Consider the following 13,334-nt stretch of genomic DNA (forward strand, 5'->3'; position numbering starts at 1 on the left):
AGTGACAAACACCTATCCTTCGACCGAAACATTCCATCTGGATCAAAATTTGAGTGGTAAAGACAGCTTGAGTTTAAAACAAATGGTCCAGGATTTGGAGGTACATGTAAACAGTACATCTCATTCAATTGTCATTGATAATCACACTGAACAGTAATACAATTAAATCTTTATTATGCAGCTTAGGGGAAATAACAAAAAAACAAACAAACAAGGTACAATATCGCCAATTTATTTATGCTGCTTAATTGTCAAACATTATGTCTAATGCAACTTAAGCTGTAAAAAAGGTATTTTCACAAAGTTAAACAATATACAGACATAGTAAACTACACAACTTTAATATGCTTAAAATTGAGCAAATAGGTATAAAACCCTAATTAAAACATTGGATATTGTTAATACACAATCTTTAAAATACAAAGCAATTTTTAAAATGCAAGATACATTAAAAACCAATTCATCAGTAAGAGGAACTGAAGGTAAATAGGGCTACTTCCGATTGGCAGTGGCTGTCCCGATAACACAGTCATTCACCTATAATAGTATAGATTTATATATTAAAAAAAAAAAAAAAAAAAAAGGGGGGGGGGGGGGGGGGGGAGGGGGAGAAGATATATAAATTAAACCACAGTTAAACCAAATGACTATTGTATAGAATAGAGCAACATTTTTGAAAATGTGGTTCAAAAGCAAGAGGTGTACATTTTTACTGTTTTAGTAATGTTTACTAATTCAGTAATATCCATTTCTACATGAGCACTGACCTTGCTGGCAAAGCGAAGTGAATTAAGTGATTCATTGAAGCTCTCTTCTTCGGGTGAGATGTTTACAAACATCAGACTAGACAAAGGAACAGAAAGTCACAATAATTATACATTCCTAACAGTATTTTATTTTGAAATACAAGACCTTACACTTACTTTGTCTTCACAAGTTTAATTAAAACCCATAACCTTTTACCACAGTAAAAAAACAATTTTGTGCTAAACCAAATTTCATCTTACGTCTTGCTGTTACCCCCAAGACATCCCTGAAGAAGGTAGGTAAGCTTAGAGTTGCGATAAGGCACAAAATTCTCCTACAGAAAATGAGAAGGGGACAGGTTAACAGACACACACAGAGACACACACACAGACACACACACAGACACACACACACACAGACACAGACACAGACACACACACACAGACACAGACACACAGACACAGACACACACACACAGACACACACACACAGACACACACACACACAGACACACACAGACGACCTTGTTAGCAAGAGCAGCAATGACGATGCCCAAATTGGTAAGGGAAGAGTTTATGGCAGTCATCTCCTTAAACCGCTCTCCTTGCGAGTGGCTCTTTTGGACCCTCTCACTGCCAGCCAAGTCCACCAGACACAGGGAAGCTGAAACAAAAGCCTTTACATGTTTAGATGAAATATTACTGATACATATTTTACTCTGCCCACTAGCACATACATCTGAAAAGGGTAGGAAAAAAAGTCATTAGCTACACTGATTTTAGAACATTACAATTGTCTTTCAAATGATGATTTGTGCACCCCCCCCCCCGCCAAAAAAAAAAAAAAAAAAGTAAAAAAGTGACAACTAAATAAATAACTCATTGTCATGTTCATATGAAATGGTCGTAAGTATACCAAGACCAAACACCACACTGAGGTTCTAAAGATTTTTAATATTGGGGAAAACTATCAACAGCTTTTAGGCTTCCTTGGCTCGCCAGAATTATTTTTACGTCTGAACGTTTCCAAGAATATCTAGGTTTCTGCATTGACCCAATGATTTGACCTTAAATTCTGGTGGATTCTAGTGCATCTTGAGACAAGAATACATTTCATTCAACAACTATGCAAACTCCAGTCATGTCCAAAAATCTCCATTTGAAAGACAATTTTTGTGAACGGAATATTTAATCATTCACAATTTTGCCAAAAGATGATTGCATGTTGGACAAGTTAGGGGCAAATTACAAATGGATTCTTACACTTGCACTTGGTGCCTCGGCCAATGTTTTCTCCCTCAATGTCCAACTGAAAAACTGAATGGGAGCGAGAGGAATGGTCATTCATGTTTGTCCGGGCAGTGGATCTGTTCTGGTTTGCCAAGATGATCAAGTTGCAAACCTGAGATTTAAGGTAAATTAAGATGTATTAAAAGAAAAAGAAGCTGCAATAGAAACTTAGCACACATCTTTAACATTAGGCTCTGGCAGTGTAATGGCAACCAAGGAACCAATGAACAAAATCATGCTGAAGCAAAGACAATATTAAACGGCACAGGACAACATACCTTGAACAATTTAGCACCCAATGTTAGTTTTGTAACTTAAAACTGTAAACCAGTCAAAATAAAAGTATGTCTAATGTAATTCTTACTTGCAGAAACTTAATTAGCAATGAATCAATTTAGTTACTATAGAAGTACATACCTCATCCTCTGTGTTGACTTTCTGGTAGGTCAAGTTGGTTACTGTGACCTCACTGTTAGAGGTCTTCCTGATCTCATGCTCTGGCCTCTTGTTGGGTTTGCCTGTGTACAGCAGGTCCCGCAGGGTTTCATTGTAAATTTCAACAAAGCTGGCTATAAAGTTGTACTGCAAATAAACAGGACCAAGAAAATTAGACAAATTTCATTTGTTCCCTTATATGTAGAAATGTTTGTGGGCACAATTACCTGCCAGCCTTGCTCTCCAAGCACCTTGGCAGATTTAAAAATCTGCCTAACAGCTCGGGGGATGACTCCTCGCACTTCCTCAATGTCTCCTCCTTCCATGGTAAATGTTTTGCCACTGCCAGTCTGGCCGTAAGCAAAGCAGCAAACATTGTAGCCATCCAGAGCTGACTGCACCAGAAGGGAGATCTCCTCAAAGACCTCGTTCTGGGTGCTGTGTGGCCCAAACACACGATCAAAGCTAAAGTTGTAGCATTTCTGAGTGTCAGCGGTTCGTCCTACATGAGACTAAGACAGAAGTTGCCATTAACGATACAACAGAACCAGCTTCCACTTTTCAAAAACTAATGTTGCAGAACAAATTATTATTTAATAGCAATCATTATTAAACAACCATCAATTAAGAAAGTATTTACCTCTTCCATTTTTGCAAGTGTTAGGGCCTTATTGTCATGGGCAGGTAGCTGAATGTGTGGGACAGTTGCTTTCATGTTGGAAAGCAAAGGGCGCACACGGCAGAAAACTCTGATGTTACCCTGTAAAGAAAACATGAATCTTAAAGTGCAAAAGCAAACAATTATCTTGTATTAGGTTTCATTAAACATATAAACTACAGAACATTTCAAAAGCCTAATGGGATATAAAATTAAAGCAGTGATCTATACACCCCACAAACATTTTTTCCAAGGTTTTTATCTGTTGATCATCCATGTTTGGTTTACCTTCAGCTCTTGAATGGTGTTGTGCAATTTTCTGCGTTCCATTTCTCCATAGTGGAGCTCATCCTGCTGCCGGGCTATGGTCTGCTCCAAGCTACTTACAGTCTTCTGACTCTCCTGGAGACTGTTTTGACAATGGTCTAGAGCAGAAATCTGAACAGAGAGTTGGCTCTGAAACAGACAGAATAAATGCATGTAAACACTATGAAAAGGCCGGAATATGAACATACACAAGCTCAGAGAAGCACTGAACTTTGTACCAGACAGGAAACTCACTATAGATTGATTGTTGCAGTCCTACCATACATTCACAGATGCAATGCTACTTTTGCAGAAGAGGCTAGATTTCCCATGCACTAAAAACAGGATCACCCAGTTAAATTCTGTGTAAACCCTCCCAACTGGTTTATTGTGGTATTAAAGCCAGAGCGCACCAACCAGACGAACACAAGCACATTAATGTTCGGTTGGTGAGCCACGGATGTTTGCGTTCATGTCGACTCAAATATTTCGTTGAATTCTGTGGGGTGTTTTTTGTTTGATGTTTGGCAGCTGAATATGACTTGAACAGACATGCAGCAGCACATCCACTGAAAGCTTATGATTTCCTGGTTACCATAGCAACCAGCTCACTGACTCTGCTGTTCAGCTCATTTTTGCCAAGTTAAGACACTGATAATGAACATTTTGGAGGGAGAAGACTTATTGCCAAAAACCTGAACGTAAAAGTAACCATCTTTTTAATCTCAAACTCATCTCATGGCAAAACATCTATGATGGGACTGCCCAGGGGAGTGTTCCGTGTGGGAATGAATTGGAGCAAAACTATTTACTCTTCGTTTTGCATTGTTTTTTTTAGTGACTTGGAAAGTTTTTCCATATCCACTGGAGGAGCTCTGACACAAACCAGCTGCAAAAATGAGGTGTTTCATTTGTATAGTGCATTATCTGCTTAGGTAACGGACATGCCTGCACATTGTTAAGATCAGTTTCCAGAGCATCTCGGAGCTTCTGCAGAACTTCATGTTCATCTGTTAGCTTCTTCAGATCCTTCTGTAGGCTCTCCCTCTCTTTAGAGGTCCTCTCCAGGTCATCTTTTATGGTTGCTAAATGAGCCAGTTCCTCCTCAAGCGTCCTGCAAAGTAAAAACCAAAACACACCCCCCCCCAAAAAAAAAAAAGAAAAAAAAAAAAAAAGGCAAAATGTTACTGCAAATGTAATGTCTGACAACAATCCACATTACAAAACTGATAAAAATGTTACTGCTCTGTACTAGCAATACCTCAGCCGCTGTTTTAGTTTCCTATTCTCCTCTTGAGACTCCGCATCATTTTTTTGCACTTTTGCAATTCTATCCTTGAGGCCTTCATTTTCCTGATTAACAGATTTCACACGACTCTGGTAGTTCTGGATTTTGTTCTCCATGTCGCTAACCTTGCCCTTCAAGTCCCATGCTGGTCTTCTTGATGCTCCCACAACTGTTGGAGTGGAAAATAAGAGTTACGATAGGCTTACATTTATAACAAATGGTCACAGCACTCCTGCTATCATGGAATGGGGATTGTGATAGCTCTTTACTTTCTATAGTATCTTTATTTGGATTATTCATACCTTTAGCAACAGCTGCAGAGGGCTTTTTGTCACCTAAAAATTGGAAAATAACTGCATTTATGAAAGCATTACAATATTTCCTAATTACTGTGAGCCCAGTACTAGAAATTCTGGACACATGGCAGAAAGTCCTGCCCTACATAACTAACCTCTAGAAGGGGCTGACGCCACAGTTGCAGCTCCAGTTGGACGAAGAGGCTTAGCTGTAAAACAGAAGTATGAATTCTATGCCTGGAGTTACTGAGCAAAAGGAAGGCTCCCAATATTTTAACAAGGAAGAATTGCAATTAAAAAGAAATAAACATTACAGTTTAAAGATCAATACTCTTATTGTTAAAAAGAAAATCTAACAAAATTAACCACCAAAGGATGGTTAACTCCTCACTTACAGGCTGCTTTGGTTGGCACAGGACGTCTGGGAGGCACCAAACTGGCAGCAGGTCGGAGCTTTTGGGAAGCCTCAGTCTCAATCTGACGCAGCTTCTTCTATATGTACACACATTTTTATAAGTCACAATTAATATAAAAAAAACATCTAGGAACAATACGTATCCTTAAAAAATGAGCGGCCACAAACATAACAGACCAGTGCAGGCTGTTGTTGCTCCCCATCTGTGGTGCTGGAGTGAGGCCGTTTCCCGGAAATGACCGGTAATCGAGACATGTTCTGGAGAAGGAACATAAGTGAGGTCAAAACAACTTTAATATTTTCAGTGATGTTAACAATGTTACTGGCATTTTTAAAACTAAATGTACAAGTTACAGCAAAAAATGTAGACCCTTTTTTTACCTCTTATAAAGCTGAGCTTATTTTACCGCTTATAAATGTTCTGAATTGTACTGTTCTGTTTCCCTTTTGATAAAGGTTATAGGTACAGGGGTTCACAGACACAGGGAATTGTAATATACAGAGATGCTGGAGCTGTCGTCTCGCTGCTTGCACGCAATCACTCAGGTTTGTGGACGGTGGAGCAGATGGATGCTAGCGTTTCAGGGTGCTCCTGTGTCTGCATTACCTTCTGGCCCTTTCCTTTTAATTAGGCTGTTATAGTCAGACCTGCTGGAGTTGTCATACACACTCCGATACTACTCAACATTCTGTTCTCTATAAATCCCTTCAGAACCAACTTCTGTCTCTTTAGCTAGCTACCTTCTCTGAGTGAATGATAACCCAGCCCACTGATGTCCCATCTACCTGCGTCAGACCAGCTGCCACCTACCAGTTGGCTTGCTCACTGAGGGTCTTAGATTATTCAGTCTCATGTTATTTATTTTTCTTTTACTAATTATTGATTGTGTAAAGCTGCTTTGGGAACACAGTTGCAAAAAGCGCTATACAAATAAATGACGACATTATGTACACTGACTGGATATTAATTCAGACTTTGTTCTCCAGCCATCATTAGAAATGGACCAGTCCAAAACCACTTATTTGGGTGGTGGGCCATTTTAGTAGAGCAGATATAAAGTGGCAGATTTAACTAGCTAGAGGTATTAGGCACAACAGGTAGCCAGCTACCTACACCGCAGACAGAGGCAGTAATGTGTATTTAACCCGACGAAAGTATCTAGCTAGCTAGCTGGCTACGCTTTAGTTCGTCAACGTGCAAGCTAACTGTTACAGTCGGTGTTAACTAATTTGACTAAAAAAATATGTTTCACGGTGGCACTGGAAGAACAATGTTGATGTTAATCAGCTAGCTAGCTACAGAAATCAAGTATAAATTTATGAAGCTTGTTAGCTATTTAGCTAATGTGCTAGGTCAGAAAATTTGACGTTCACTCACCTCTTTGTTCATTGATCAGGGCCAAAGGTTCTTGATACAAAAACAAGTTAAAGTTACAAACTTAAAAGTTAACTAGCCAAACACAATGTCATCTGAGTTAGTTAGCTAGCCAACAGCTAGATAGCTAGCTAGCTAGCTACGTAAAACCACAAAATGCAGAACACAATGAAGTCGACAAAAAGTCAGCCTGCGTTCTTAATACCAAAATAAGAAGCTAGCTAGCTAGCTAACTTGCTTTCAAAATATAGCTAGCTAGCTATCAGTAAAGTCAGCCAGGCACGCCAGTAACAAACTTAATCATCATGATTAATATTACTCTATGAAAAAAATTGTCAGCAGCCCATCTAGCTATCTAACTATATTCGTCAACATGTAGCTAGATAGCACTAGCTGAATAATGCTAGCATGGTCAAAAAAGGTTAATTTCGAGTCTTTGTTATATAATAGCCAGTATAGCTAGCTACCTTTACGGAAACGTTAACTAATAATGCTAGCTAAACGAATAGTTTATTTTCCACCCTGAAACGTTAATTATTGAAACTTGCTATACAATAATTGTTTTGAACTCACCACAGACGCGCGGACGCTTAACAAATCACGAAACACATATCCGACTATTTTCGCAGCCGTTGGAAATTCAAATTTTGTTGCCGCTGTTCTCGCTCACATTTAATTGGTCAAATCAAAACCAACCGACGTAAAAGACCGTATAACTCCGCCTAAAGGTGGAGACATGGCGCTTTTGTGCCACCCCTCTGAGCTGAAGAAAGGGGGTCACTGCTGGATTTCCAGAGATGCTCCCTGGAATAAAACTGGAGGCAATTTAGGCGTTTTCAAATAGGTAATTTAAGTTACCTAGCTGTTTTTTTGGCTTGTATACATCATATAGTGTAAAAAGTAGCTAACATATCTGTTTTTTCTGTCCATTCTCAGTTTCATGTTAGCTACACAACAATTAGCTAATGGTTGAGATTTCACGCGTAATATATTATCTGTATATATGAAATATATGCAGATATTGTACGCAAATATTGGCTTTTAAAACGTTGCTTGTAATTCTGTAACACTACAAATAAAATAAATAAATAAAAATAGTGTGAAATAACACTAGGAATAATCTGAGACATAGTTTTTAAAAATGTGAAATATCACCATATGACATTTAATTAGTATTTATTAATGATTAAACGTGCAACTTTGCAGTCCAACGTTATATACTTGGGGGGGGGAAACATATATTCTATGACCTTACATGACGGAAGTAATTTTAGTGTCTCTATACCCATTTTATAATTTGACCTCATTCACCGGAAGTGTAGCGGAGAACAGTCGGACAGCCCCACAAGAGAGGAAAAAATCGAAAAAAAAAAACAGGGAAAAAAAATTGGTGAATCTGAGGGTTCGGACGGATTTGGACGAAGTTTCCGAACTGTCCCGGCTCAAAGGAGTACTGGGATTGAGAGGAAATCACCAGCACCGGTAATTAACACAGAGTTAGGAGTCGATTGTTAATTATTTCTTTGAATTTGAGCAACTCACTCGGGCGCTTCTCCTCTGTCTCGCCAGCCGGAAGTCTGCATGAAGCTGCGTCTCTCGCACAGGGGCATTGGCGTCGACGTTTTTTTTCACCGTTCGTTTTTTTTATCCTCGAGATTTTTTTTCCTTTTTTTATTTTCACAGTCAGACTAACCGGAGAGACCGATAGAGGCACAGGGGCAATATTGTTTCGAGCTGAAGTTTACTTGTACTTACCTTTTAATTGTGTTCGTATGTTGCTAGTTAACAAAAGCTAAAATATTAATGGAGGCTGACTGTGTTGCTCATATATCGTTTGCGAGCTAATGCACGTAGTGTAGTTTTTGGCTATTTGGTCATTCAAAACAAGACCGTAGTTTAATTTGCTTAGCTAATACTACATGTACTAGCGAAATAGCAGTGTTTATTTCAAATATCAATGCGATTAACATTTAGTGCTCAGTACTCATCCGCTATTATTTTTGCCCTGTTGTACAATGAAAAAGAACCGAACTTGAATGCTGAGGTCTTGAAAGACGACACCTGGCAACAAAGTATACGAGACTAGTTGAATGCATAATTATAAATGATGCATCCGTCTATAATCCGTCTGCAATACTAAGCAGATATATAGCTAACTGTATTTCGTAAAGTTTTGACGCAAGCTAGCTGGCTTTTGTTTTGACGCTTATTTATAGTGTTGCTGTCTCGATGTTAGTGGGTGTCGCTCAGTCGCGGGTAAATTGTGCAACAATAACAGTTCTCATCTCTGCCAATAAAATAAGATTATCCAATTTAGTGTTTTTCTACTTATGAGAATAAAAATCTAGGAGAGCACCACGTGTCTCATATCAGGTGACGAGATATATATTTATCTCTCGCTATATATGTATATACACACACACAGTGTGTGCAGAATTATTAGGCAAGTTGTATTGGAGAGGATTCTTTTTATTATTTAACAACCATGTTCTCAGTCAACCCAAAAGACTCAAATATCAAAGCTTAATATTTTTAGAAGTTGGAGTGGGTTTATTTTAGATTTGGCCATCGGAGGATCTGTTTGTGCAGGTAACTATTACTGTGCAGAATTATTAGGCAACTTAATAAAAAACAAATATATACCCATCTCACTTGTTTTTCACCAGGTAAACCAATACAACAATTTAGAAATAAACATTTGACATTCAAAAACACAGCCAAAAACAAATTAGTGACCAATATAGTCACCTTTCTTTATGATGACACTCAAAAGCCTTCCATCCATAGATTCTCTCAGTTGCTTGATCTGTTTTTGATCAACATTGCGTGCAGCAGACACCACAGCCTCCCAGACACTGTTCAGAGAGGTGTACGGTTTTCCCTCCCTGTAGAGCTCACATTTCATGAGGGACCACAGGCTATCTATGGGGTTCAGATCAGGTGAACAAGGGGGCCATGTCACCATTTTTTTCTTCTTTTAGACCCTTACTGACCAGCCACGCTGTGGAGTATTTGGATGCATGTGTTGGAGCATTGTCCTGCATGAAAATCATGTTTTTCCTTGAACGATACCGACTTCTTTCTGTACCACTGCTTGAAGGTGTCTTCCAGAAACTGGCAGTAGGTCTGGGAGTTGAGCTTCACTCCATCCTCAACCCGAAAAGGTCCCACAAGTTCATCTTTGATAAGACCAGCCCATACCGTCGGAGTGGAGCTCTCTGCCCTTTACTGATCCAGCCTCGGGCCCATTCATCTGGCCCATCAAGAGTCACTCGCATTTCATCAGTCCATAAAACCTTAGAAAAATCAGTCTTAAGATATTTCTTGGCCCAGTCTTGACGTTTTATCTTATGTTTCTTGTTCAAAGGTGGTAGTTTTTCAGCCTTCCTTACCTTGGCCATGTCCCTGAGTATTGCACACCTTGTGCTTTTTGATACTCCAGTAACGTTGCAGCTCTGAAATATGGCAAAACTGGTGGCAAATGGCATCTTGGCAGTTTCACGCTTGATTTTCCTCAATTCATGGGCAGTTATTTTGCGCCCCCCCCCCAACACATTTCTTGCGACCATTTTGGCTATTTGCCATGAAACGCTTGATTGTTCTGTGATCATGCTTCAAAAGTTTGGCAATTTCAAGACTGCTACATCCCTCTGCAAGACGTCTCACAATTTTTGACTTTTCAGAGTCTGTCAAATCTCTCTTCTGACCCATTTTGCCAAAGGAAAGGAAGTTGTCTAATAATTAAGCACACCTTATATAGGGTGTTGATGTCATTAGACTACACCCCTTCTCATTACAGAGATGCCCATCACCTGATTTACTTGATTGGTAGTTGGCTTTCAAGCCTATAGAGCTTGGAGTAGGACAACATGTATAAAAAGGATGATGTGATCAAAATACTCATTTGCCTAATAATTCTGCACACAGTGTACATACATGTGAAGAAATTGGGACACCATATTCCCCAATAAGCTGGTTCTTATATGGTTCCTATAACCATCTACCAGTCTCTGACATTAACTGGGAGTAAATCGAACTCCTCCATGCAGAATTATCTCCGCTCTATGATGTTACAGCTTTATTTTTGTTGTAGATTTCTCACATTTTCCTCAAGCACCTAATACATAATTCATTGTTCATTTTATGATTGTGATACTTATTTGGAACATTTTCTGTTCCTTTGCATTCACCAGTTAAAAACACATTGCTCCAGACGTCTTAGTTTTTGTCATGGTGTCATCTTGTGTGTTTGTGTTTGTTTTGTTTTGTTTAGCAAGGTTTTCTCCTTGCACGCCTCCCATGAATGAAAATCAGACATGCAGTTTCTTTCTGATATATGTATTTTGACCTCAGTTGTGGTTAAGCTATGTCTTGCATCTTGTGGTCTGCTCTTTGGCTAAACTTGGTAGGGAGGTCTGACCTGTGTATGTATAAGTAGCTAAAATATAGATAACACATGCAGTACACACATATGTACATAACATTATAAACCTCCCTTGTTACAATGCTGTGATCCATTATTCCGGAACAAATGCACATCAAGACACAAAAATGGCACCCAAACCTCTTCTAGAATCAAGCATTTTACCTTTGCTTGGGTATGTTTGACTTTTAATCCAAGCAAAGAAAGGCCATCAAGGAAATCATAAAAAAATAAATAAAATAAAGGCAAAGGCTCAGTTTCACAACTGGAGCTAAAGCAGAATGGGTGTTTACAAGATATGTTGCTTTTCAATTGCAGAAATAATGGAAGATTCCCATTTCAACTCATCATACTTTTGGTCTCCCGTTCCAACTGTGCAAGGACAGGTAGAAACCTTATTATTGGACTCTCTTGTACAGTACATAATTGTCTAGGAGACGTCATGCTTAAAAACCAAATTAAGTTAAAACAATATATATATTTGTCTGTCTGTTTATTTTTATATGCTCCATAGCAGGATATGGGATGGCTAAAACGAGACTTCCCCTGATCCCTGTCTGAAAGTTTGACAGACACTACACTGCCCACTTGCGAAAAGAAAATAATTGTTTCCTTGCTGCTCTTTCTCCCTTTTTCTCTCTTATTTCCATCCAATCATTCATTCTCTGCATCTGCCTCTTACTTCATGTTCTTTTCCCCCCCTCCTTTTCCTTTTGTTTTCCATACTTTCCACTTGTCTTTCTATTCATGGTTTTTAGATTGAGAACGCAATGTTTCTGAACAAGATGAAAGAGCAACTAGGGCCAGAAAAGAGTGCCTCCTTCCCCCACTCTTCCTCCACACACTATCCTACTGCTGTACTTACGGTGCCTGGCCCTGCTACCATGGATGCTGGAGCAACTGCTAGGATACCCAAACAGGAAGGAGGAGGTGCAGGAGGACCACAAATGAACACGGTGGGAGCACACCTGCACCCCCCCCATTCCTCACAGAACATCACTGTAGTACCGGTCCCCTCCACAGGCATAATGACAGCAGGTGAGTCAAGTCACCTTTGCATATGTTGTTTATGGATCTATAAGTTACACATTTTTCAAGAAACATTAAATACATTATTAAGTGCGGCAGTATAACAGGTTTTTTTTTTTCTTTTTACAAAAACACAACAAAGTATTCCTTCATGCATGCTGTATATAAATAGTTTGACTTGAACTACATGTAATGCAGATGTCACAGGAGATGTCATGTGCACGCTGTTGTGTTGGTCTTATGAGTGTTTTTCAGCTTGCTTCACCAAAGTTATAGTGCAGCTTCTGGTGCGCTGAGCTCAGAGTGGCAGTGAGAGTGGCACTACTCTGTCCTTATTACAGGAGAGTGGAGCATAAACATGATTTTAAAGCTGATTCTCTGAGTATAAGAGCCAAAAGGCTTGAAATTAAAGATTATTTTCAACATTTTAAGTATTTTGTGTGTGTGTGTGTGTGTGTGTGTGTATATAATGGGGGGGAGAAAAAGGAGCTCTTTGCAGAGTTTGGGGACCCTAAGAAATGTGATCTTTCGTGACATTTATTAAGGTCTCAGGCATTTCTTTGCCTATTAGGGCTATAGCGTGTTTACAGTTATTGTTTAGAGAGGCCAAATTGAAAAGCTTTATAAATAGCAGGCATAGCTACCTGTAAAGCAGCTGCTTAGCAAATGGGGAAAAATGCTAATTAAAACCACTGTTTGGCTGCTAAAGACATTTCAGGAATATTCAGCAGACTTAAGTGGTTGTGCAGTGTTGAGATTCATAATTCACTCCGTTCAGTAGGTCCTTTCCAGGTATTGAAAGTTCAAACTTGAATGATGGAAATGTGTGCTTTTTCTTGCTTTTTTTTTTTCTTTTTTTTTTAAATCTGAGATCATAGACCTCGTCTTTACCTTTCTTACACTCAGCAGGATTAGTGATTACCACTCCCCAGGGCACCCTGGTCACTCCTCCTGCCTCCTCTCAGTCTTTTGTTACTGGACCTCCTGCCACCACCATGATAGTATCCACACTGCATCCCTCAAACACAGGTAAACGTCTTCCAAACTTACTACTATCCTGTTACACAGTCTTC

The 13,334-nt window shown here is 39.2% G+C and overlaps 2 protein-coding genes across 9 annotated transcripts in view; one reads left to right on the forward strand and one right to left on the reverse strand.

Moving 5' to 3' along the window:
• Positions 1-157: 157 nt before the first annotated feature.
• Positions 158-8,409, reverse strand: kifc1 (kinesin family member C1). Of its 5 annotated transcripts, none has more exons than XM_072675510.1 (17): positions 8,352-8,409; positions 6,813-6,842; positions 5,612-5,692; positions 5,415-5,508; positions 5,175-5,228; positions 5,026-5,058; positions 4,697-4,892; positions 4,384-4,549; positions 3,418-3,585; positions 3,112-3,231; positions 2,699-2,983; positions 2,454-2,618; positions 2,010-2,148; positions 1,271-1,410; positions 1,008-1,081; positions 768-843; positions 158-537 (listed from the first exon to the last, which is right to left on the reverse strand). In XM_072675510.1, exons 2-17 carry the CDS (start codon positions 6,822-6,824, stop codon positions 493-495), a joined length of 1,848 nt encoding a protein of 615 aa, XP_072531611.1. In that variant the 5' UTR covers positions 6,825-6,842; positions 8,352-8,409; the 3' UTR covers positions 158-492. The 5 variants fall into 5 exon arrangements, with proteins under 5 accessions (XP_072531611.1, XP_072531607.1, XP_072531609.1 ...); XM_072675506.1 differs by having other exon boundaries at positions 5,415-5,511; XM_072675508.1 differs by having other exon boundaries at positions 5,415-5,511; positions 7,383-8,392.
• znf384a (zinc finger protein 384 a) overlaps positions 8,137-13,334 on the forward strand; it is a 27,303-nt gene continuing 22,105 nt past the window's right edge. For 3 of the 4 annotated variants that reach the window (XR_011979283.1, XM_072675511.1, XM_072675513.1), the window contains exons 1-4: positions 8,137-8,291; positions 11,551-11,618; positions 11,991-12,270; positions 13,168-13,290. Coding sequence is in view for 3 of the 4 variants with exons in the window: in XM_072675511.1 (XP_072531612.1) it covers positions 11,556-11,618; positions 11,991-12,270; positions 13,168-13,290 (466 nt within the window). In the remaining variant the exon portion in view is untranslated. The remainder of the gene's footprint in view (positions 8,292-11,550; positions 11,619-11,990; positions 12,271-13,167; positions 13,291-13,334) is intronic. The other variant, XM_072675512.1, reaches the window with a different exon arrangement.

The sequence above is a fragment of the Salminus brasiliensis genome, chromosome 3 (assembly GCF_030463535.1).
Source record: "Salminus brasiliensis chromosome 3, fSalBra1.hap2, whole genome shotgun sequence".
In the NCBI taxonomy this organism is placed as follows: Eukaryota; Metazoa; Chordata; class Actinopteri; order Characiformes; family Bryconidae; genus Salminus; species Salminus brasiliensis.

Coding starts and splice junctions, on each gene's coding strand:
- kifc1 (XM_072675505.1), bottom strand. CDS start 5,707: ATGTTCCTTCTCCAGAACATGTCTCGATTACCGGTCATTTCCGGGAAA. Junction 5,512..5,611: donor AGCAACAACAGCCTGCACTG/GTCTGTTATGTT, acceptor GTGTACATATAG/AAGAAGCTGCGTCAGATTGA. Junction 4,893..5,025: donor CTCTGCAGCTGTTGCTAAAG/GTATGAATAATC, acceptor CCACTCCAACAG/TTGTGGGAGCATCAAGAAGA.